This window comes from Mesoplodon densirostris, chromosome 5 (genome assembly GCF_025265405.1).
Source record: "Mesoplodon densirostris isolate mMesDen1 chromosome 5, mMesDen1 primary haplotype, whole genome shotgun sequence".
Classification (NCBI taxonomy): Eukaryota; Metazoa; Chordata; class Mammalia; order Artiodactyla; family Ziphiidae; genus Mesoplodon; species Mesoplodon densirostris.
In genome coordinates, this window is record NC_082665.1 from 126,339,754 (window position 1) to 126,364,102 (window position 24,349).

The 24,349-nt window shown below is 44.8% G+C and overlaps 1 protein-coding gene across 1 annotated transcript in view; it reads left to right on the forward strand.

Annotated features, from left to right (window-relative positions):
• The first annotated feature begins 19,087 nt into the window (after nucleotides 1–19,087).
• Nucleotides 19,088–24,349, forward strand: part of KAT2B (lysine acetyltransferase 2B) — a 104,992-nt gene continuing 99,730 nt past the window's right edge. Inside the window, exon 1 of the mRNA XM_060099482.1 lies at nucleotides 19,088–19,486. Coding sequence (XP_059955465.1) covers nucleotides 19,190–19,486 — 297 coding nt within the window. The 5' untranslated portion in view covers nucleotides 19,088–19,189. The remainder of the gene's footprint in view (nucleotides 19,487–24,349) is intronic.

The window sequence follows — 24,349 nt, forward strand, 5'->3', positions numbered from 1 at the left end:
AAATGGAACTCACCACCTTCCCTCCAGAATCATCTCCCACCATTAACTTGGTTAGGTTAGAAACTATGTTTTCCAGAATGCTTTTCCCTGTGTGGTTCCAGGTTAGACTTGCAAGAAAGGAATTTGGGGGCAGTATATCTGAACGCCGCCATGGTTCAATGAGATGACCCCAGATGCAGAGGTGCCTAGCAGGTCCAGCTTGTCCTCACTCCCTCTACGTTGCCAACAGCAGCCCCAGATCCACCAGCAGGTGGACCCCCAAAGGCAAATACTGCCTCCAGATTCCTCCATCAGCATGACTTCTGTGGTCCTACTTCAGTGGCTGGATATCCTTGGCTTCTCAGACTGGCTAGGGACTCCTCTGGTCCTTCCAGCTCCCTTTACCAGATGTTCAGTTGCCCGGCTCCTTCCACAAATCGTGTGAGGTCAGATTTCAACAATTAATTCTTTTTTTTTTTTTTTTTGCTGCGCCGAACGGCATGTGGGATCTTAGTTCCCCAACCAGGGATCAAACCCATGCCTCCTGAATTGGAAGGGCACAGTCTTAACCACTGGATCGCCAGGGAAGTCCTCCAGAATGAATTCCTCATTCCATAATTCCTTCACACCACTCATGCAGGTGTACTGCCTGCTCACTCCCAGCAGCTGCATCACACCCATGCCACGTCAGTGTGAGAAGGTTACTGAGGCAGTTTTTTCAAGCAAGTCCTGAGTCTCCTGTCAGCTCCAGCTCCCGGGCGGGGTCAGGTATCTCTCTCAGGGTGGCTGAGTGTTCATATCTCCACATGCAGCCCTCAGGCCCGCTGGTGATTAGGGTTGTAGGAAAACCTCCTTACAAAAGTGGCTTAGGATCAACTTCTTTCCAGAGAGGCAAAAATAGAGAAAACATATTCCTGAAATACTTTGCAAGGAAGCCGTTGGGTCTATCTCTACATGGATTCTCAGTAGCTTCTTTTCTTCCAAAGTGTATTTGCTGTCTGTTAATGTTGTCTATGAATTGATTAATTATTTTATGTTATTTCTTTTATTGACAAAAACATGTACTTCTATTTATTTATTAGACACCCAATGACACCTTTTTAAAATATTCAAACAATACAGAAGTATGTAGAGGAAAAGAAGAGAGCTTCCTTTCCCCAAAGTTACCACTGCCAAAAATTGGGTGTAAATTGTTCCAGACTGGTTTCTATGTATTTTCATATGGATGTGCATGAAAACATGGACACAGTCTAATTTGAAATTCAGATTTAATTTGCGTACAGTCAGTTGCAGAAATTCTAAATGTACAGTTTGATGAATTTTTATATAGGAATACACTTGTAGACTCCATTAAGTCTTGTTTTCTGTATCTTAAAAAATAACATGGCAGCATAATCATAATATTATTCTGTAAATGTTTCCCGTCACTTACTAGTATGGGGTGATGATTTTTTTTTATTTTATTTTATTTTTTTTTTATTTTTTATTTTTTATTTTTTATTTTTCTTTTTGCGGTGTGTGGGCCTCTCACTGTTGTGGCCTCTCCCGTTGCGGAGCACAGGCTCTGGATGAGCAGGCCCAGCGGCCATGGCTCACGGGCCCAGCCGCTCCGCGGCATATGGGATCCTCCCAGACCGGGGCACGAACCCGTATCCCCTGCATCGGCAGGCGGACTCTCAACCACTGCGCCACCAGGGAGGCCCTGGGGTGATGATTTTTTAGGTCGATAGTCAGTACCTATCAACCTACTCCATTTTTTTTTTTTCCATGCTGCATGGCATGTGGGATCTTAGTTCCCCTACCAGGGATCAAAGCCTGGTCCTCGGCAGTGAGAGTGCTGAGCCCTAACTGCAGGACCGCCAAGGAATTCCCCCTACCCCATTCTTTTTAACCACTCTATTATATTCTACAGTAAGTGTAAACATGTAACATAGATTATTGAACCATTTACCTGTAATGAAGTAGTTGTTTTTGTTCTGTTTTGTTTGCTATAATAACATTACAATGAACACGAACACAGAGGTCCAGGCCTCTTCATGTGGATGCTGCTGCTTGCGGGATATCCGACCCACGGAAAGTCAACATGGCAGAATGGAAGTAGCAAAGGCTTAGGAGCATGCTGGCTGGACTCGAATCCCAGCTTGTTGCTGGTTTGTTGGTGCTCTTAGGTTATCTAGCCATTTGGGACCCCAGTTTTGTCAGCGGTGAAATAGAGATAATACTAGGAACCTTGCTGGTTGATGTGAAATAAGCGATGTCTATCAAACACTGAGCACAGTGTACAGCGTAGATGCTCAATACGTAATTGTTATTATCATTAATGTTAACTTAGTAACATTATTTAGTCTCCCCATGTTCCACAACCACCTTTGCATAAACATTTCCATTAAATTCTCTCCCCATGATCCACTTTCACCTATTTGTTTCTTTCTGCTCACTTTCGGCCCTGCTTATGTCTATATCCATCCTCACCACCCTAGCTCCATGTCACCTTTACACACACACACACACACACACACACTCACACACACACACATACACACATATGTAATATGTACATATACATATTTCAAAAGCAACCTAGAAGAGTGGGCAGGAAACGATGCAAAGCTATTTCAGAGTCTTAAGACTTTGTCTTTTTTTTTTTTTGGCTGTGTCAGGTCTTTGTTGCGGCATGCAGGCTCTTCGTTGTCGCGCGCGGGCCTCAACTCCAGTTGTGTGGGCTTAGATGCCCCGCGGCATGTGGGATCTTTCCAGACCAGGGATTGAACACGCATCCCCTGCATTGGAAGGCGGATTCTTAACCACTGGACCACCAGGGATGTCCCAAGCCTTTAATATTCTTGTTTTTTGTTTTTTTTTTCCCTTGGTACGCGGGCCTCTCACTGTTGTGGCCTCTCTCATTGCGGAGCACAGGCTCCGGACGCACAGGCTCAGCAGCCATGGCTCACGGGCCCAGCCGCTCCGTGGCACGTGGGATCTTCCTGGACTGGGGCATGAACCTGTGTCCCCTGCATCGGCAGGCGGACTCTCAACCACTGCACCACCAGGGAAGCCACCCAAGCCTTTAATATTCTTGAGAATATCATGTGTCCACTAAAATGACAACTTGTACTACGTTTGCCCAAATATAAAGAAAAAATAAAGAAACCTTCTAAGGTGGAGGATTACATAATTAATGTACAAAAAATAATTTGAAATACAAGAGAAAAAAGAACCCACTAGATATTACAACAAGAAAATAATTTAATTAGAAATAAACCCGGGACTTCCCTGGTTGTGTAGTGGTTAAGAATCAGCCTGCCAATACAGGAGACACGGGTTCAATCCCTGGTCCGGGAAGATCCCACATGCCGTGGAGTAACTAAGCCCATGAGCCACAACTACTGAACCTCTGAGCTACAGCTACTGAAGCCCATGTGCCTAGAGCCCATGCTCTGCAACAAGAGAAGCCACCGCAATGAGAAGCACGCTCACCGCAATGAAGAGTAGCCCCCACTCGCCACAACTAGAGAAAGCTCACACGTAGAAATGAAGACCCAACGCAGCCAAAAAAAACCCAAAAAGAACGTTTAAAAAAAAAAGAAACTCAAAATAAGTATGAGGGAAAAATTCATCTGAAAAAACTACCAAGAACATAAAAGAAAATATGAATAAAGGCAAAGACTCATCTATGTTTTGGATTGGAAAACTCAATATTGCATAGATGTCACAAATATGGGCGAGGATGTGGAGCCACGAGAACTCCTAAACATTACACTACTGATGGGAGGGAAAATCAGGACCATTACTTCAGAAAACAATGTTGCCCTATCCTGTAAGTTGAAAATCCCAAGGACCTGCAAACTATGGCTTGTGGGCCCATCTGGTCTCTACCTGTTTTTATGTAGTCTGCAAGCTAAGAATGTTTTTTACATTTTTAATTGGTTGAAACAAACCAGAAATACAATATTTTGTAGCATGTGAAAATTATTCAAAATTCACGTATCAGTGTTCACAAATGAAATATTAAAACACAGCCATGCTCATTCTCACATGGATTGTCTTCGGCATTTTCGTAATACGATTTCAGAATTGAATAGTTGCAACAGAGACTACAGGGCCTTCAGAGCTTAAAACAGTTACTACCTGGTCCTTCCCAGAAAAACTTTGCCACCCTCTGTCTTGCCCAATGCCTTATGCCTGTAAGTCCCTTTCAAGTAATTTGCTCTATAGAAACAATTGTGGGTATGCACCAAGGAGACATGCATCAGAGCAGTTATATTAGCATAGTTGATAGTCAGGAAAAACTGGAAACAACCCAAATATCTCTCAACAAGTGTATATTAGTTATCTATTGCTGCACAATAAACTACCACGACTTAGTAACATAAATCAACATATATTTATTACCTCATGATTTCTGTGCAGCACAGCTTGGGTGGGTCTTCTGTAAGGCTGCCATCAGATATTGGTCAGGGCTAGGTTCTCATCAGGAGGCTCAGCTAGGGAACGATACACTCACAAGTTCACTCAGGTCGATAGCAGAGTTCATTTCCTTGCATTTCCAAGATGGAGGACCCTGGCTTCTTGCTGACTGTTCACTGGAGGTGGCCCTCAGTTTCCAGAGGCTGCCCTCAACCTCCTTGCCGTGTGGGCCTCCCAACTTTGCATCCATGGATAAATCTTAAATGCATGTTACTAGGTAAAAGATGCCAATCTGAAAGGGCAACATATTGTATGATTCCGGCTACACAACTTCTGGAAAAGACAAAACTACGGAGAGAGTATAAGGATCAGTGGTTTCTAGGGGTTGGTGGGTGGGGTGGGAGGGATAAATGGGTGGGCACAGGGGCTTTTTAGAGCAGCAAAACTATTCTGTATGAAACTGTAATGGTGGCTACATGCCATTATACGTTTGTCAAAACTCATAGAATGTACAACACAAAGAGTGAACTTTAATGTAAACTATGGACTTTGTCAATAACAACGTATCATTGCTGGCTCAATAGTTGTAACAAATGTACCACACTATTGCCAGATGTTAATACAGTAGAGGAAAGGGAGTGAAGGGGCATGTGAGAAATCTCTGTACTCTCTGTTTGATTTTTCTGTAACCCTAAAACTGCTTTAAAAATAAAGTTATTTAATTTAAGATATGTATGTGTATGTGTAAGTAGAAACATTGTAGGAAACTATCTTTCTGGAAGTGTATCCACTAATTTTATTTTCCCAATTTGTGTCTAAATAAACAGTCAAGGGTGTAGGAAATTAGAAGATAGACCATCTTGGGCAGGAAGAGAGGAATTCCTTTACTATTAGATAACTACATCAACAATTCATTTTTTATCTTGAACACTTTCAGGAGTAGGTAGTCAATATAAAGGCCAGTGAGAGTTCTCTGCACTTGAGGAGCTCGGTGTCATGGGGAAGAGAGACACACAGATGCATTACTGGATAACAAAGCCAGTGTTTATTTCTTTCTCTTTTTCTGTTTTTTTTTTTTTTTTTTTTTTGGCTGTGCCACACAGCTTGCAGGATCTCAGTTCCTGGACCAGGGATCGAACCCACGTCCCCAGCACTGGAAGCGTGGAGTCCCTGGACCGCCAGGGGAATCCCTGCTTATTTCTAAGCATTCCATCCACATTGTCTCACAGCCACACAACCCTGCAAACAAGCACCATTAACTCATTTTTAGACAAGGACCCTGAAGCTCTGTGCGGTGAGTTACCTTGCCCCGAGTAAGCGGCAGAGCTGGGAATCAAGGTCAAGTGTGTTACAGCAAAATGGGTGACTTTTCTACGATGCCAGGGAAGGAGGTAAAATCAATTCATTTTGGAAGAAGAGGACTGTAACAGTTGCATTTTGTGAAGGAAGTTGTAGTCTCATTATTTTGAAGTTCAAATACACTCACAAGTCATTCCTCTCCTTTTCACTCTTCTTGCCTTTCTCTCACTGGAATAAATTCTTTCACTTGTCATTCTACCCTCTGAAGGCCAATCCGTGACCTGTGGCTCAATGGAAAGGTGGCCAGAAAAGAAAATACTGAAAGTCACCCCACCTCCCCAGTGACACCCCTCTGCCCTGGTTTGGTGTAAACTGCCCGTCAAGTTCAAGTTTCCTGGATGTTCCAGAGCTAGTATCGTAAAAGTGGAGACGACAGGCACCAGCGTGTGGAAGAGAGTTATATTTAGCTGTCCTTTAGGAGCTGGATCTCTGGATATCACAGAGATTCTGGTACAGCCTGTTACTGTTTGAGGGCTTCTGAGCCTGAGGCAGAGAAAAGGGAGTGGGTGGCTTGCTGACAGTTTTTATAAATACCCAGTATTTATTCAATGGCAGAAACACACAGAACACACAGAGCATGAGAGGAAAGAACACAGCTCAGCTCCATTCATCCCCTGGGCCCAGGACCAAGCTCTTCTAGTCTGTCCTGAGCCAGCTGCAGCCCTGTGTCTGGGGAAGTCACCTGCCTGCCTGCTGGAGAGGGAAGGAAGGAACAGGGAACAATGACACCCTTGTGAAAAGCCAAGGTTTTTGTGTGTTTGGTTTTGTTTTTTAAGTTTATCTTCTAATCAGGTCACTCTTCTGCTTAAATCCTTTCAGTAGCCAGCCACTGCTTTTAGGATAAAGGTCAAAAGCCCTGATATGGCAAATGAAGCTGTGTAGAAAGCCTCAGCCTGTCTCTTCCCACTGTCCTTTCTTTTTTCCTTTTTCTTTTTCTTTTCTTTCTTTTTCTTTTTCTTTTTTTTTTTTTTTTTGCCACACTGCATGCAGCTTGTGGGATCTTAGTTCCCTGACCAGGAATTGAACCTGGGACCTCGGCAGTGAAAGCGCAGAGTCCTAACCACTGGATTGCCCGGGAATTCCCCCACTGACCCTTTCTTTAAAGTTCCTTAATCATGTCTACACTCTGCACACCTCAGCCCTGTACATGCTATTCCCTCCACCCTGAATGCTTTTGCTTCCTTGTCACTCAGTTAATTCTAACTCATTCTTAGTTTCTCAGCTAAAACATCACTTCCACAAGCTGAACTTGAGCACCATCAGAAAAGTGTTTCCCAGGGCTTCCCTTGTGGCACAGTGGTTAAGAATCCTCCTGCCAATGCAGGGGACAGGGGTTCGAGCCCGGGTCAGGGAAGATCCCACATGCTGTGGAGCAACTAAGCCCGTGCACCACAACTACAGAGCCTGCGAGCCACAACTACTGAAGCCCACACGCCTAGAGGCCGTGTTCCACAGCAAGACAAGCCACCGCAATGAGAAGCCCACACACTGCAATGAAGAGTAGCCCCTGTTCTCCGCAACTAGAGAAAGACCCGTGCGCAGCAACGAAGAGCCAACGCAGCCAAAAAAAAAAAAAAAAAAAAACAATTAAAGTGTTTCCCAATGCCTCACGTGAATCCTCCATCCTTAAATGCCTTCACAACTTCTGATACTTTCCCTTTATTTGAGTTTCTAATGATGCATTTGTGTGATGATTTAATTAATGTCTGTCTCTCCAGTCCTGCCTTGCTTGCTGTTTTAACCCAGGGGCCAATGCATAGACTTATAATAAGCAGATATACCTGCCATGTGGGGAGAGTTCCATAAATATTTGTTAGATAAATAAATGAACACGTGAAATAAGTGTTTGCACACTTAAATATTTAGGTTTTTTTTTTTCTTTTTGTCTGTGTCCGCACAGTTTGCAGGATCTTAGTTCCCCGACCAGGGATTGAACCCGTGCCCTCAGCAGTGAAAAGCCCAGAGTCCTAACCACTGGACCGCCAGGGAATTCCCTATAAATATTTCATTTTGAATAAAGGGAGTAAGAAAGATCCTGATCCTTTTCCCTCTTCCTCAGTTCTTAGCAGTGCCTTAGTCTGAGGATCCTGTCCCAGAAGCTGACCAATAGTAGAGCTAAGAGAAAGAAGAGTGGAGTGTGAGAAACTCTTAGACTCTGTTGGGAACTTGGCCACCAAGCAGTTTTACCCTCTACAGCTGTGCTGTCCAAAATGGTAGCTACTTGCCACGTGTGCTATTTAAATTTAACTAGTTAAAAGAAAATTAAAATTTTAGTTCATCAGTGTTATCGGCCACGTTTTACATGCTCAATGGCCACATGTGGTCAGTAGCTACCATATTGGACAGTGCCGATGTAAAACATTTTCATTACCACAGAAAGCTATATTGACTAGTACGGCCCTAGAATGAAAAACAGCCTCTTCTGCACAGAAAAGAGGAGGTGGGGAAGAGACTCTGCACCTATTATTATTATCGTCTGTATTCCACATAATTCCAGGTGCTGCAGCTGAATGTTCTTTATCTGTAGCTGGGACTCCTAAGTGCTTCCCATTATAGAGTTTTTACAAAGATGAAATTTGTTATAACACATGTTCAGACCCTTAGTCAGCTCTCAGTAAACAGTAGCCACCATCAAGGAACCCTCCCACACTGTTGGTGGGAAGGTAAATTGGTACAACCTCTATGGAGAATAGTATGGAGATTCTTTAAAAAACTAAAAATAGAGCTACCATATGACCCAGGAATCCCACTCCTAGGCATATACCTGGAGAAAGCCATAATTCGAAAAGATATGTGCACCCCATGTTCACTGCAACACTATTTACAATAGCCAAGACATGGAAGCAACCTACATGTCCATTGACAGAGGAATGGACAAAGATGTGGTGCATATATACACTGGAATATTACTCAGCCATAAAAAGAACGAAATAATGTTACATGCAGCAACATGGATGAACCTAGAGGTTTTCATACTGAGTGAAGTAAGTCAGACAAAGACAAATATATGATATCGCTTATATGTGGAATCTTAAAAAAGGGTACAAATGAACTTATTTACAAAACAGAAATAAAGTCACAGATGTAGAAAACAAACTTACGGTTACCAGGGGGTAAGGGGGAGGAGGGATAAATTGGGAGATTGGATTCACATATACACACTACTATATATAAAATAGATAACAAATAAGGACCTACTGTATAGCACAGGGAACTCTACTCAATACTCTGTAATGGCCTATACGGGAAATGAATCTAAAAAAATAGTATATATATAGATATATATATAGATAGATATAGATATATAGACATATAGATATATATACACACACACCCACACATATGTATACGTGTATACATATATGTACGTATAACTGATTCAGTTTACTGTACACCTGAAACTAACACAACATTGTAAATCGACTATACTCTAATAAAAATTATAAAAAACACAAACAAGCAAACAAAAAAACAGTAGCCACCATTGTCATCAGCTGTAAGTTAAAGTGGTTAAAATCAGGAGAGAGTCTGGTGTAAGTTACTTAACTTCTCTGAGCCCCAAGTTCCTCATCTCTATGATGGAGATAATAGCCCTCACGTCCTGGTAAGGGTTAGATAGAACATTTTGCAGAAAGGGATTAGCGCAGTGCCTACCATGTAGTAAGTACCCCCAAGCTGTTATTCTTCTTTTATTATTGTTGAGTGCTACAACAAATTTGATTTTCTCATAGATCAACTCAGAAATTGGATTCCAGCTGTTAAAACGTTCCAGGTGTGTGTCTAAAGCTGTGAGGATGTGGCCAGCAGTGCTAGCTTCCTGAAGCTTTCATTTGGTTTGCTGAGGGCTGGCAGCCCAACCTGTAAGTCAAACGATTAGCAAGAATTGGTTAAATTCCCTTTGGTCAGACCCACATTTCTGAGATGCCCAAAACTTCTCACTAGGCTGAGCAGTGCCTGACATATGTGGTATGTCAGAATTCTGCAAAAAGAATTGGGTATCTTTAACAACTGAGCTTTTAATTTGGCCTCAACTAGATTCCCCTAATGTCTCCTGTCAATTCTGCTGGTTCTGTTTTCTTCCAAATTTTAGACTTGTTTCCATAAGGCAACCACATTCCAAACAGGATATGTATGTTTGTATTTGGAGGGTGGAGAGTGGGAAAAAGAGGGAGGGAAAGGATGTTTAATCTGATATCAAGTTTAAACCAAGAGAGGAAAAGGGTGGGTGGCAGAAAGGGATCCCTAATATTTATGGAATATTCATTATTTGCCAGACAATATTTTAAGCACTTTTTTCTCATGGACTTTTTTTTCTTTATTTTTTTAAATTCAAAATTATACATAACTACCCGGCCAAAATGTAATCGTATTTAAAGTGTACAAAATTTAAATGTATGTTCATCCAAAAAAAGGTGAATGACATGAATGTAAAAAAATTTAAAAATCCAAATTATTTTTTATATTTTAAAAAATGCTCTTTCTTCTACCATAGTCAAAGTGCCCTTTCAAAACTAAAAGGCAAAATGAAGTTATAGTTAATCACTATCAAATTTTTAGTCAAAGATATTAAAATAAGCTGAATGTTTTATTAGCTTTTTAGAAAATTCAGTGACGTCTTCCTAAATAATTTTATAAAACTGTTCACACTCTGCATTCATGTTCATCTATTTGCCAATGAAAAAGTCTATTTCGTGCTTCCCGGAGATAATGTTTAGATCTGTATACATATACATTTAAGGGTCAAATGAATTCCTTAACATTACAAAATGTTCCTCAGACACTGGGCAGCATTAGTGAATGTGGCGCTAGTTGACGAGGATCCTCAGAACCATGAATTGGAACACAAAGAGAAGCAAGAAAACGGCTGCTTGGTACTCTGGGAAAGAATACTTTGTTATGCAAGAATCTTTTGCATTCATGCTTAGAAGGAGGATTTGACAAGTTAATTAATTTGTCTTTTCTCTTACCTAAGCATTCCTGCCACTCAAATCCTTCCTGCACTCCAAAACGGTGCCTCTTTCACATGCAAAACTTCTCAGTATTCCTATGCAGGCGCCTTCTGTTTCCAGGCTCAAGGACAACAGATGCGAGGAAGTGCGTCTCAGGCAAGGGCTTGATCCCGCTGGGTAGAAGGGTGAAGTCCAGGTTTACGGGGTTGCCCTGTCTGAAGCTCATATCAGGTGACAAGTGACAAGTGACAGAGATGCCCCCGCTTCCACTTTGTCTTTGAGCGTTTACGGCACAAGGAATTCTTTAAACTGTCGACCCCAGTGTAGGGGCTCCTTTTGCCTGAGGCCAAGGGTGATCCTGCTTTAAAAACGAATTAAAGAGCATGCAGTCTTTAATGGGAGTATCAAGACTATTCTTAAAAGGCAATATTACAGTGAACTCTCAGTAAAGACTGAGCTAGAAGGCCATGTTATAAGGCAATCCTTCTGCTCCAAACATTTCACATGATAGTTTAGAAATAAAATACAAAGAGAAAGTTTAATAAGATGGTGACCACGACCACTGCCATCTCACATTATACTCGGTAGTTGACTGAGCTGCAAAAGAGACGTACATGTGAGAGATAAGGTCTGTAAAACTCAAAGAACGCATAGGAGAGTATCTTTACGAACACAGGCCAGGCAAAGAGTTTTTAAATGGGACACGTGGAAGCACTAAACATAAAATAAAATACCGACAAATCGGGCCTCCCTGGTGGCGCAAGTGGTTGAGAGTCCGCCTGCCGATGCAGGGGATACGGGTTCGTGCCCCGGTCTGGGAGGATCCCATATGCCGCGGAGCGGCTGGGCCCGTGAGCCATGGCCGCTGAGCCTGCGCGTCCGGAGCCTGTGCTCTGCGACGGGGGAGGCCACAACAGTGAGAGGCCCGCATACCGCAAAAGGAAAAAAAAAAAAAAAAAAAAAAAAAAAAACCGACAAATCAAACCCATAAAAGTAAAAGCTTCTGATCATCAAAGAACACTCAAAAGAGTGAAAGAGAAAGTCACAGACTAAGAGATTTGCAACATATATATCCATTGAAGGATTCAAATCCAGACTGTACATTAGAAATCTACCACAAAACAATAAAACATGGGTAAAAGACTAGCACAGACATTTATTTCACAAAAGATGGACATCCTAGATGCCAAGACGCAAATGAAAATGTGCTCAATGTTATTATGCATGTTGTAAATGCTAATGAAAACCACAAAGAAATAGACTACTCGACAACCACCAAAATGGTGAAAATTAAAGAGATCGACGGTACCGAAGCTTTATGAGGAGGGCGGCGCTGTCATCCTCACACACTGTGGGCAGGAGTATAAATTGGTACAATTATTTTGGGAGGGACAGGACCTATTAAAGCTTGACATACACTTTCCCTATGATTTAGTAACTGTCCCCCCTAGGTATATACCCTGGAGATATAAGCATATACGACTACGAAAAGGCATTATAAGAATATTCATAGCAACTTTATTCATAGTAGTAAAAAACTGGAAATGTTCACCAACAAGAGAATGAATAAACAAACTGTGATAGTCATATAATAGAATACTACACAACCATAAAAATAAGTGACATATGGCACATGGAACAACATGACAGGTATCATAAACATAACAGTATTCCAAAAAAAAGCCTGACGACATGAGTCCATGCTGTATGGGCATATTTACATGAAGTTCAAGAACAGACAAGACTAATCTATGATGATGAAGCCAGAATAATGGTTGCCTCAGGGTACTGACGAGAAAGGGGCAAAAAGAAGCCTTCTTGTGTGCTGGGAATATATTGTTATATCAATCTGGATGGTGGATGACCAAGTATATGCATAAATAAAAATTCATTGAGCTAGACAATTAACATGAGAATGCTTACTCCAATGTTCCTAGCAGCACTATTCACAATAGCCAAGACATGGAAGCAGCCTAAATGTCCATCGACAGAGGAATGGATAAACATGTGGTACATATATACAATGGAATATTACTCAGCCATAAAAAGGAACGAAATAATGCCATTTGTAGCAACATGGCTGGACCCAGAGATGATCATACTAAGTGAAGTAAGTCAGACAGAGAAGGACTCATATCATATGATATCACTTATATGTGGAATCTTAAAAAATGATCAAACGAACTTATTTACAAAACAGAAACAGACTTACAGACATAGAAAACAAACTTATGGTTACCAAAGGAGATGGGAGATGGAGAGATAAATTAGGAGTTTGGGATTAACATATATACCTTACACTACTATATATAAAACAGATAAACAACAAGGGCCTACTGTATACCACAGGGAACTATAATCAGTATCTTGTAATAACCTATAATGGAAAAGAATCTGAAAAAGAATAGATATTTATGTACAACTGAATCACTGTGTTGTACACCAGAAACTAACACAACATTGTAAATCAACTCTACTTTAATAAAAAATTTTTTTTAAATTAGTGTGCTTACTACAGGCTTTACTTTGTAAATGTTGAAAAACATGAACAAGAAGGATACAGCCTGCCTTAGAGTGTTTACTTCTGGGGAGGCAGGCACTGGGAAACTGAGATAAAGGGACTTAGGAAGGAGGATTTCTTAAACTAATAATATATATCTTGCCAGCAAATGAAAATATTAAGAAAATGTGGTTGGTGAATGTACAGAAATTAAATCACTCCCTTTATTTTTCTATGTGTTTGAAATATTTTATAACAACATACACAGTTTTGTGCTTTGGGAGGATGTCATGTTACTATGCTTCACACTTTCTTTTGTTTGTTTGTTGTTTTCACCCAAAGTGGTTGCTGATGTATAGCACCTACTTTATAAATTTTGAAACACTCCACTCTGAGCTTTGATTTTAGACCCAGAGGGCCAGCCAGCCAGGACTTAAGATTAAGGACTTGAGGAAACAGATTTTCCCTTGATAAGGAGACCCTAAACTAGAAAACCTGTCCTAAAAATCTTTTCCTTAATTTGTGAAATTATGTATATGAACACTTTTATAGAGTTAGGGAATTAGACTCCCTCTTACGTTTATTTTAAACAATAATTTGGCACTAACATTAGTAAAATTCATGATATTCAGATTGTTAGAGAAAATCTAGGGCATACCAAAGTTTGGTTCTTTGGAAATTTGATTTTCTTACATAATTTTCAAGTTGCTCAAAGAGGTAGATACTCACATATTGCTTCAGAAAAGCAGTCAGCCATTTAGCCGGAGTTCAGAAGAAGGAGACTTCATTTCTTTTATTTACTTTGTACCTTCATTGTAAATGGTAGGTAGGCTGGTAAAACAGCCATATGTGTTAGTAATTATAAACAGAAAAAAAAAAAGGAAAAAACCCTCTCTCTTTACAAGGGCAGTGCTCAGCCAAATACATTTAGGCCTATTCACATTAGATATGAAAATTGCTATTAAGAACAACTAAAAATAAAAATGAAAAAAATAGCACTAGTGGTATTTGCTGCATAGTTAAGACTCACACTGGAAATCATGATTTAATTGCAAAGATGCTTGAAAACCAGGGACAGAGATTTTATGTTTCCCCATCCTAGGATTCATTTCATAATTGTTTTCCAGTAATTTTTCCTTAGACAGATAGAGTTTATTTTAGAGGTTATTAAAATAAATGTCCAGTGATCACAGCCACTTTCTCCAGTGGGAAGTTGGCCCAAGCCTAAGACATCTGTCTCCTCCTTCTTTATTTTATATTCTCATCGGACTGTTGTCTCTAAATAAGCAGGTGGCTGTGCTGGGAGGGAAGGATGCCAGCCATTGGCCACACACTGGGCCAAACCTGCTGTGATACCCCCTTGTCCAGACTAGTCCTTAGAGTCTGCATCCTCAGTGGGGATAATTTCAATCCATCCGTGGGCTTCAGGATGTTGGTGTATTATAGAAGGTGGGTAAGAAGGACTATGGCAAAGAGGTACTAGATGTTGGAGTAGCAGCAGATGGTCCCCATCCTTCCTTCCTTAGATGGGAAGGCATCTCAGGCAAAGGATACTAGATGAATAGGGCCAGCCATGATGTCTGGGGGAAGGTATCAGGCAAGACAGCAAATGCAAAGGCCCTGAGGCAGGAAAAAGCTTCCTGAGTTAGGCTGGAGTAAACCACACACCTGGGAGAAGGGCCTGGAGAGGTAGGCCTTGCCAGTCAGGTTATGGGGTTGTGATTGTATTTTCAATGTTATGAGAAGCCCTTGGAGGGTTTCAAGCAGGGGGTTGTGAGATCAGGTTTGCACTTACAATTTTTTTTTAAATTTTATTTTTATTTATTTATTTTTGTTTGCATGGGGTCTTAGTTGCTGCGGGCGGGCTTTCTCTAGTTACAGCAAGTGCGGGCTACTCTTTGTTGTGATGCACGGGTTTCTCATTGCGGTGGCTTCTCTTGGTGCAGAGCACAGGCTCTAGGTGAGTGGGCTTCAGTAGTTGTAGCACACGGGCTCAGTAGTTGTGGCTCACGGGCTCTAGAGAGCAGGCTCAATAGTTGTGGCGCACGGGCTTAGTTGCTCCGTGGCATGTGGGATCTTCCTGGACCAGGGCTTGAACCCATGTCCCCTGCATTGGCAGGCGGATCCTTAACCACTGAGCCACCAGGGAAGCCCCTGCACTTACAGTTTTAAAACTCTACCATGAAGAGGGGGATCATGGTAGAGCAAGGGAAGCAGACAGTCCAGTTTGCACGTAGAAAGAACTACTACTATTTATTGAGAACTTTCTTTGAGTGAGGCACTGGGAATACAAAAATGAGAGAAAGAAGTTTTACTCTCAAGGGAGCCCAGTAAAGGCAACGACATTTAGGAGTTGGCTGCACATCTTTCTAAATCTTTCTCTGGCTTTTGCATTTTTATATGCATTGACTGAACACATAGAGAATTGTACTTATATGCCAGTGTGGGTTTGCTTTTAGTATAGATGGTATTATACTGTACAGGGTTCATTCAGCAGCATTTCCTGGAGACCCACCTATGCTATTACATTTGTATAATGGTCATTCTTTGTGATAGCTGCATACTATTCTATAGTATTAATAAGCCAGAAGTAACCTCCAAGGGTAAACCTGCTCCCTCAATTCCTACTCCCCAAGCCTTTTCTTTCCTAATTGTGGTTTGCTTACCTCAGCAAGTTGTGTTAAACTAAATGAAGAGGTAAACTGAGGCAAGCTTGAACTACCAGAAATTGAGATTACCCAGGAATAGCATGGGAATTGCAATTTAAGGAAATGCAAACCACAGCAAGCTACGGGCGACTGTGCTGGTGTGTGGGTGGGCTGTATTTATGGGGTTGGGGGAGAGCAAAGACGGGGAGTCTGGTTGCAGTCCAAGCAGTAAGTTCATTGGCTTGAGGACAGGAAGAGACTCTTGGCGCTTTTTCATTGGTCAGGAGGTAAATCTGGGTCTTCTGTATAACAGCCTTTAGGGCAAATCAGTCTCTCAGTTCTTAAGTTCCAAGTTCCGTTCTTTTCAGGGAACATGCATGAGATTTCCATTTTAGATGGACATCCTTTCACAGTTGTGAATACTTTGTAAATGAAAACATTGCCTTTTCTTTTCTTGGTGCTCACTTCATAAAAGGACTGCACACAGGAGCTCACTAAATGCTCACAGCAGCCTGATTATGCAGAGGCAGCAAGCCTCCTGAATCCTTTGCCCTTGAACTGTCCTTGCCTGCTGCTCATAACACACTTTGAATAAGGCCTTGAAACTGTGGGCCTTCAGCCTAAGGCAGTATGTCATCTGGGTGCTCTGAGCAGGGAAATAATGAAAAATAATGTTCAGTCGATGTCACAAGCCATTCACCACTCAGACAGTGATGGTTTTCAGGGCCGGTTGAAATGAGGTTGTTTTCTTCTGCTTCAGAACATCCTGGAAATAGGCTGCCTCCTGAATTCTGGGGACAGCTTGGGAGGACGGGGTGATGGGTGAGTTAATATTGAGGCTGGGGTCCCCCCCAACATTTTATGATGAAAATTTCAAACACAGAAGATTTTAAAAACCACACAGTGAACACCCATATACCTACTACCTAGATTCAACTCTTAACATTTCACTCTACTTGCTTTATCTTGTATCTATCTGTTCATCTGCCTATTAGCGCATTCACAGATGCATCAATCCATCTTTTTTTTTTAACATCTTTATTGGAGTATAATTGCTTGACAATGGTGTGTTAGTTTCTGCTTTATAACAAAGTGAATCAGTTATACATATACATATGTCCCCATATCTATTCCCTCTTGCATCTCCCTCCCTCCCACCCTCCCTATCCCACTCCATCTTTTTTTTAAATGCTTCTTAAAGCATACTGCATATATCACGACACTGCACCCCTAAACTTTCAGCAGAAGCACCACCAACTAGACTTTAATATTAAAAAAAATTTTAATGTATGAGGGATATTTTTATCCAGTGAAATGCACAGATCTCAAGGGGGCCATCAGTTTGACAAATGCCTACATTGTGGAACCTAAACCCCTATCAATAGCTGCTGACATCATGATATTGGACTTTGTTCATGGGATCTCAGTCTTTAAGACTCCCATCCAGCTTAGGCAAGAATCATAAAAATCTGCAAAACACCTCAGTAGAGCCAGAAGCGAGTAACAGTGGTAAAGCGGAGCACATCAAGCTAAGTAAAGAAGCCCCAGGTTACTGTCCTGGTGGAACCAGAGAGTCTAAAATTTCAGACCTTGAGATAGGACTCAAGTTGGGAGAGGTTATTTCCTTTTGTGCTGTCTAATGTCACTGTCTGGATCTACAAACTTAAAAAAAAATGTTCATTTTTACATATCACTTTGCATTAAAAGTCAAAAGAACACAGAGAATCTAGAAAAAGGATAGAGGAAAATTAACTGGAAAAAACGGGATGGGAAGGGGAATATTTCCAGGGAAAAGCACATTTCTGCAGGCGGTCTGGCCGGAGCTGGGCAAGAGCTTTACAGTATGTAAAGAATTTGATAATACGCACATTATGACCCATATTATATAGAAATTGTGATTCACATTACAAAAGCAGGGCACTTGTGAAGGGTCCTGAGATACAGTGCTGCGCTTTTAAAAAACTGCTTTAGAGAGGCCAACCAAAGGTTCACAATTTCAAATGAAAAAAACTGAAACGTGGTCTCCGAATTACTAAACACCACCTTCATTGTCATCAACAATGAAAACGACAGTTGGCAACAGTTTCAACGAAGTTGAAAACGCTGAGTCGAGTTTTTTCCTTTTTGTTCTTTTTTTTTTTTTTTTTTTAAGTTTGAGGCCAAAATCAACACATTCTTTTGGATGTTTCTTAATTTTTTTTCATGGTTATTTAATAATGCATGCTGGTGATATCAAAATGGAAAACTATGGAACATTATAGAAAAGAAAGTAGTGAGGTTATACTCCCACTCTGCAGAGATGAGACCTATTAGCAAACTTTTCTCACTGCGCTTAGTTTTCATTGTGACCCTGCTTTTGGGACGACAGTTCTTTTAACAACCAGCACTTTCAAACAAAAATTACAGAAAATATCGATTAACAGTCTCTTCCTTCCTCTGGCAGATGCAATCCAGAAGTTGATTATAGGATGAAAGCGTTCTCAACTAAAAGAGTGAAGGTGGACGGAAAAGTATCTAAAAAGAGAAATGGAAAACATCACGCCTTTATTTTGGTGAACTGGCAACAAAGAAAAGGATTAGCATGGACGAGTACTTTACAAAAATATATTTTTTTTCTCTGGCTCCCGCTAGGGTGGAGGAAGTTGCCTCTGTTCCGACAGAGGGTGGAATGGAGCGGAGGAACAAATGATGGGAGTCTCCCCCGCGCTCCTCCCCCGCCCCCTCCCTCCGCCGGGTCAGCTTGGGGGGCGCGGGGTGGGCTGCCGAGACGCAGGCGGCCAGCAGGTGCCTGGGCTCCGGCCCCTGCCCCCCCCCCTCCCCCTCCCCCTTCCCCCGGGCTTGGCCTCGCCCCCTGGCGGGCGAGCGCAGGGTGCCAGGCGCGGAGTGGGGGGCGCACGCCCGGCAGGCAGCGGGAAAGAGCCGGGGGCTGGGGGCGGGGGGCTGGCCCCCAACCATACCGAGAGGCCGGCACCCGCCGCCCGCACCCCAGGACCATGTCGGCGGCCCGGGCGCCGAGCGGGGCCCCGGGGAGGAGAGCCGGGGGAGGGCGTGTGCAGTGGCGGCCGCGGCCGCGGAGCCGCTAGTCCCCTCCCTCCTGGGGGAGCAGCTGCCGCCGCCGCCGCCGCCGCCACCGTCAGCGCGCGGGCCGCGGCCGGAGCGAGCCGGGCGGGTGGCGCGCGGGGGAGGGCGGGGGCGGGGAGGGGGGTGGGCGCAGGGGCGGGAGGGCGCGGGGGGAGGGTCTCGCGCTCCTGGCGACCAGAGCCCGAGAGGGAGACCCTGGCGGCGGCAGCGGTGGCGGCGGCGGCGGCGCCTGACACTCGGCGTCTCCTGCCGTGCTCCGGAGCGGCATGTCCGAGGCTGGCGGGGCCGGGCCGGGCGGCGGCGGGGCGGGGGCCGGGCTCGGGGCGCTGCCCCCACCGCCCCCCGCGCCCCCGCCCGCGCCGCCGCAGGGCTCCCCTGGCGCCGCCGCCGCCGCCGCCGGGGGCTCGGGCGCCTGCGGACCGGCTACGGCGGTGGCGGCGGCGGGCACGGCCGAGGGGCCGGGAGGCGGCGGCTCGGCCCGAATCGCAGTGAAGAAGGCACAGCTGCGCTCCGCTCCGCGGGCCAAGAAACTGGAGAAACTCGGCGTGTACTCCGCCTGCAAGGTACGCGCTCGGCGCCCGGCCCGCGCGAGGGGCCGCGGCCGGGCCCGCGGTACCCCATCCCCCTCCCGCCCCCTTCTCCCGCCCGGGGCCGCGGCACCGCGGAAGTGCTGCTGTCGCCCGCGCCCAATTAGCTGCTTCTCGGACCAGAGTGCTGTCGGGTGGGAAGGAGGGATCGCCGCGACCGAGAGCCTTTCCTTCCTCCGCCTTGGAAGGAGTTGCCTCCGCCTCCGAGCTCCTGGGCTGCCCTGGGGCTTTGTTGCTCTGTAGGAGCTCGCCGGAGGCGCCTCCCAGGGAGTGGAGCGGGGCCAAGGCAACATCTTTTGGGGAACCTGAGCGACCCCTCTCCGCCCTCCTCTCCCCGAGTCCCACTGGGCGGAGCTGGGTGGAAGGAGTGAGGCTGGAATAGGATTCCGGACTCCCGGCGCTTTGGGAGCTCGAAGGGGCGGAATGCGCGGGCTGGGCGGCGCAGCCCCAAGCTAGGGTCCTGGAGCTCCGGGCGCCCTCGGCCGGGGGCGGAGGCTCTGCGGCGCGCGGTGACAGCCCAGTCATTACTGTATTTTTACTTGTTTAGTTGAAACGCTGCCCCAGCCTCTCGGGGGTGTAAACAGGATTTGGCAAGGTGACGGCCCAGCGCGGCGGGCGCTACTGCTCAGTTTGAGGACGCGCGTTTCTGGCCATCCCCTCTCCACCCCAGTTCCGGGCACCCCGTCGCCCCTTAGCTGCGGATCCAGATGTGGGCGCCGTGCTCCCGGGGTGGGAGCACTGCCCGAGGCCGCGGGCAGGCTGGCCGGCCCTGCGCTGTCAGCAGCGGCTTTGTTTTGACAAGGTGACAGCTGAGGGGGGCGGGGACTTGGCCTTGTCAGCTCCTGCGGCCTGTGGCTGAAGCGGGGAAGAGACACACACACACTCACACACCTCCCCTGTGTTCCTCCCGCCTGCTGCAAACAGGGTCAAGTTCCCAGATTCCAGATTCCCACAACCCAGATGCAGTTGGCCACGTCTGAATTTGGGCGTAAAGGTTATTAATCCTGCTAGAACCTCGCACCCCGGTGATGCTGTTTTTAGTATTTACAGGAGCTTCTCAACCTCAGTGGAATATCTGTACTTCCTTTCTCCACGTCATTCACATCCTCTTGTGTATGTTGAACACCTACTGTAGACCCTGCACTGGTTCAATACATATTTGTTGAGTGAACATAGGATCTAGCCCTTCTCAAACTTTCGCGTGCACAGAACTCTTCTGGGGAGCTGTTTAAATTCTGATTCTGCATCAGGAGGTCTGGGATAAGGGCTGAGAGACCGCATTTCTAACAGACTCTCAGGTGATGTGGTGTTAGTCCACCGACCACACTCCAAGTAGCAAGACCCTAGTTCAGACCTGGACAATATAAGATTATCCCATTTGAATTCAGCCAAGAAAGTGAAACTGTGAGACAGTAATGCCACATGGTTGGCGTTTCTGAAGACAGAATGCAAAAGTGATCCAGTGGGGAGTGTGCTTTTAAGAAAGGTGAAGGGGTAGGACTTGGTTATGAAGGGCATTTGACAAATGAGAACAAGACCGGGAGAGTAGTGGACCGAAGGGAGAACTGTACAGAGATAAGAACGGGGTCCGTTACTCGGTTGACGTGGCATTTTGCAGCCAGGGTGGGCTCAGGTGGGGGCCGTGTCAGCTCTGTGTTTCTGTTCCGGCTTTTTATTGGGTTCCCTTCACGAGCATCTTCTTTCCCTGCTACCACCTTAACGTCTGAAAACTTTCCTGCAGTCTTGGTCCTGTCTAAAACCATGAGCACGTGTGCCCTGCTTTGATATTTTTGATCCTTTCAAAGTTCCGTGAGTGAAATGTAGCGCCTTTTCTAAAATGTGTAACTTTAGTGTTTCATGTTCACATTCACAACCAAACCTATAGGAAGGGAAAACCTCTCTCATTTAAGGTCTCTCTTCCTGCCCCTGGGAGACTCTGAGTGTGTCCACTTCTATTTGCTCATTCATTCAGTAAGTATTTAGAGGGGTTCCCAACCGGATGCCAGGCATTGTGCTAGATGCTGGGACAGTGACCCCCAGAATCTGTCCTTCTGGAGCTACTGACCGTGTGTGTGCATGCACTTGCATGCATGTGTTGGGTGAACCAATTACAATGAAGTTTGAAGAACCTGCTTTCTTAGAACGCTGTTGGAACTCAGAGCAGGGCATTCACGGGCAGGAGGCACGAAGCGTGGGTGGGGTAGCAAGGGCTTCCTGGAAGAAGTGTCAGTGGCTGCTAAGGACTCTTAGCGGGGCAGGGTGCGGTCAGCTGAAGCTTCTTGTAGTGGAGAAACTGAAAGTAGTTATGAAAGCTTGGAGTTGGGCCAGCGGGAGCTAAAGTCCATTGGCGGCGGCCACTGGATTGGTGGAGGCGGGTGTGCACGGCCAAGAGGGAATCCAGGAATCTTAACATTATCTCAGATTTGCTTTTTTTTTTTTTTTTCTTCCAACTGTGCTTGATTGAGTGTGAGGAGGTGCAAGAGAGTAGAATCTGTATTTCTTTCTCAGCTTGTCTCTACCCTCTATGTAAGAATGCCCCAAAGGACAGATGCTCCTACCTTTTGTCACTGACTGGCCACTTAGCAAGTTGGAGGGAATAGAGAGGTTAGGGAGTGGGGAGGGCTCTGGGAAGAGATGAAGTACTTTACTGGGGGGGCTACTGAAAGAAAACAGGTCCCAGACCTGATAAAAGATTTGTCCTTTAAACTTCACAAATGAAACAGGGAAAGAAGGGAGCTAGCTCACAGCCAGGGAGGTGCACCACAGCCCAGAGAGAAGGTGGAGGGGGGGGCGGGAAAAGAAACAAACAAACTTGTTTTGCAGGATCCAGAGTAGAGCTCTTTGAACTGTGTCCTGGCACAGGTCGCTTGTGTGACACAGCCAGACTGATCATTAAAAATGTAAATCTGACCATGCTCTGCCCCTACTTAGTTAGGACCCTTAATTTCTCTTTACGAGGGGTCCACAAGACCCTGTGTGGCCTGGCCACTGCTATCTCTGGCCCCCTTTCAGGGCCTAGCGTGCATGGTTCCTTTCTACCTCAGGGCCTTTGCACACACTGTTTACTAGGACCAAAAGCTCCTCTCGCCTCACTTTCTTTTTTCTTTTTTTTTTTTTTTCCTTTTTGGCCGCACTGCATGGCATGTGGGACCTTAGTTCCCCAACCAGGAATGGAACCTGTGCCCCCTGCAGTGGAAGCATGGAGTCTTAACCACTGGACCGCCAGGAAAGTCCCTTGCCTCACTTTCAAACGAACTCCCAGCTCTTCCTGCAAATCTCAGATTCCTTGCGTGTCCTTTACAACCCTGGCCAGCCTTCCCATTCTAAATTTTTGGAACCCCCTCTGTACTTACTTTTCCTAACTGGTGCTTTCATCATGATTTTTAATTGTGTGATTATTTGATATGTGTTTGTCACTCTGAATAGATCCTAGGTGATGTGGTTATTGACTGGATGAATGAATGAGAGAAGAGAAAACGGAGGAAATGATTAACTGTTAGAAGAGCAGTAGTGAAATTTTAGCCTGACCACTTTTTTTTTTTTTTGCCGTACGCGGGCCTCTCACTGTCGTGGCCTCTCCCGTTGCGGAGCACAGGCTCCGGACGCGCAGGCTCAGTGGCCATGGCTCATGGGCCCAGCCACTCTGCGGCATGTGGGATCTTCCCGGACCGGGGCACGAACCCACGTCCCCTGCATTGGCAGGCGGACTCTCAACCACTGCACCACCAGGGAAGCCCCTGACCACTTCTTGACAACTGGGCAGAGAGGATTTTTTCTCACGGATGTGCATAGGACTGGATTTTTAGTGTTATAAAAGGAGCCCCTAGTAAATTATGAGTAGCCGAAATCCACATCTATTTGAATGAAAATGTAACTTAGGCAGTAAAAAACCAAAAACCAATGACTGACTCTTCCTAGTGAAATAGGCCATTTTTACATGAGGGGAGTCTGGAGGAAGTGGTGGCCAAGAGCCACCTGAGTTCACATTTCAGGTCCAGCTGTGTGACCTTGGACAAGGACTTTACCTCAGCCTCCATTTCCTTGTCTGTAAAGTAGGAATAATAACCCTCACCTCACAGCCTAACAGTGAGGATTTCAAATGGGCTCCTGTGTATGAGGCATCCTGCAGGTGTCTAGTCCACCCTACGTTTTCTCAGCAGCTCAGAGTAGGGGATACCCTGTAAACTTGGGAGTCAAGAAAGAACATGGGGCTTAGTCTCGTATCCCAGCTCTGCCACTTTATGGTCTTGGGCACAAGTCACTTAGTTTTCCTCTGAGCCTGGATTGCTTCATCTCTAAGATGGAGACCATGACTTCAATCTTGAAGTTCAAAGGTGGAAGTTTCTCCAGAGTTCCTGGAACCTAAATGTGTTGGGTTCATGCTGGCAAAATGAAATTGCCTGGTGCTAAAACAGAAATAGAGTTACAGATGTAGAAAACAAACTTATAGTTACCAGGGGGGAAAGGGGGGGAGGGATAAATTGGGAGATTGGGATTGACATGTACACACTACTATATATAAAACAGGTAACTAATAAGGACCTACTGTATAGCACAGGGAACTCTACTCAATACTCTATAATGACCTATATGGGAAAAGACTCTAAAGAAGAGTGGATATGTGTCTATGTATAACTGATTCACTTTGCTTACAGCAGGCAACTAGCACAACATTGTAAATTCATTACACTCCAATATGAATTAAAAGAAAAGAAAAGAAAAGAAATTGCCTGCTGCTGTACTCAGTGTCCCAGTCAGGGGCTGCAAAGCAGTTACGGAGAACTTTGCTTTGATTCTGGGCTGAGTGCCTTACTTAGAGACTGACATAGGCACAGGACT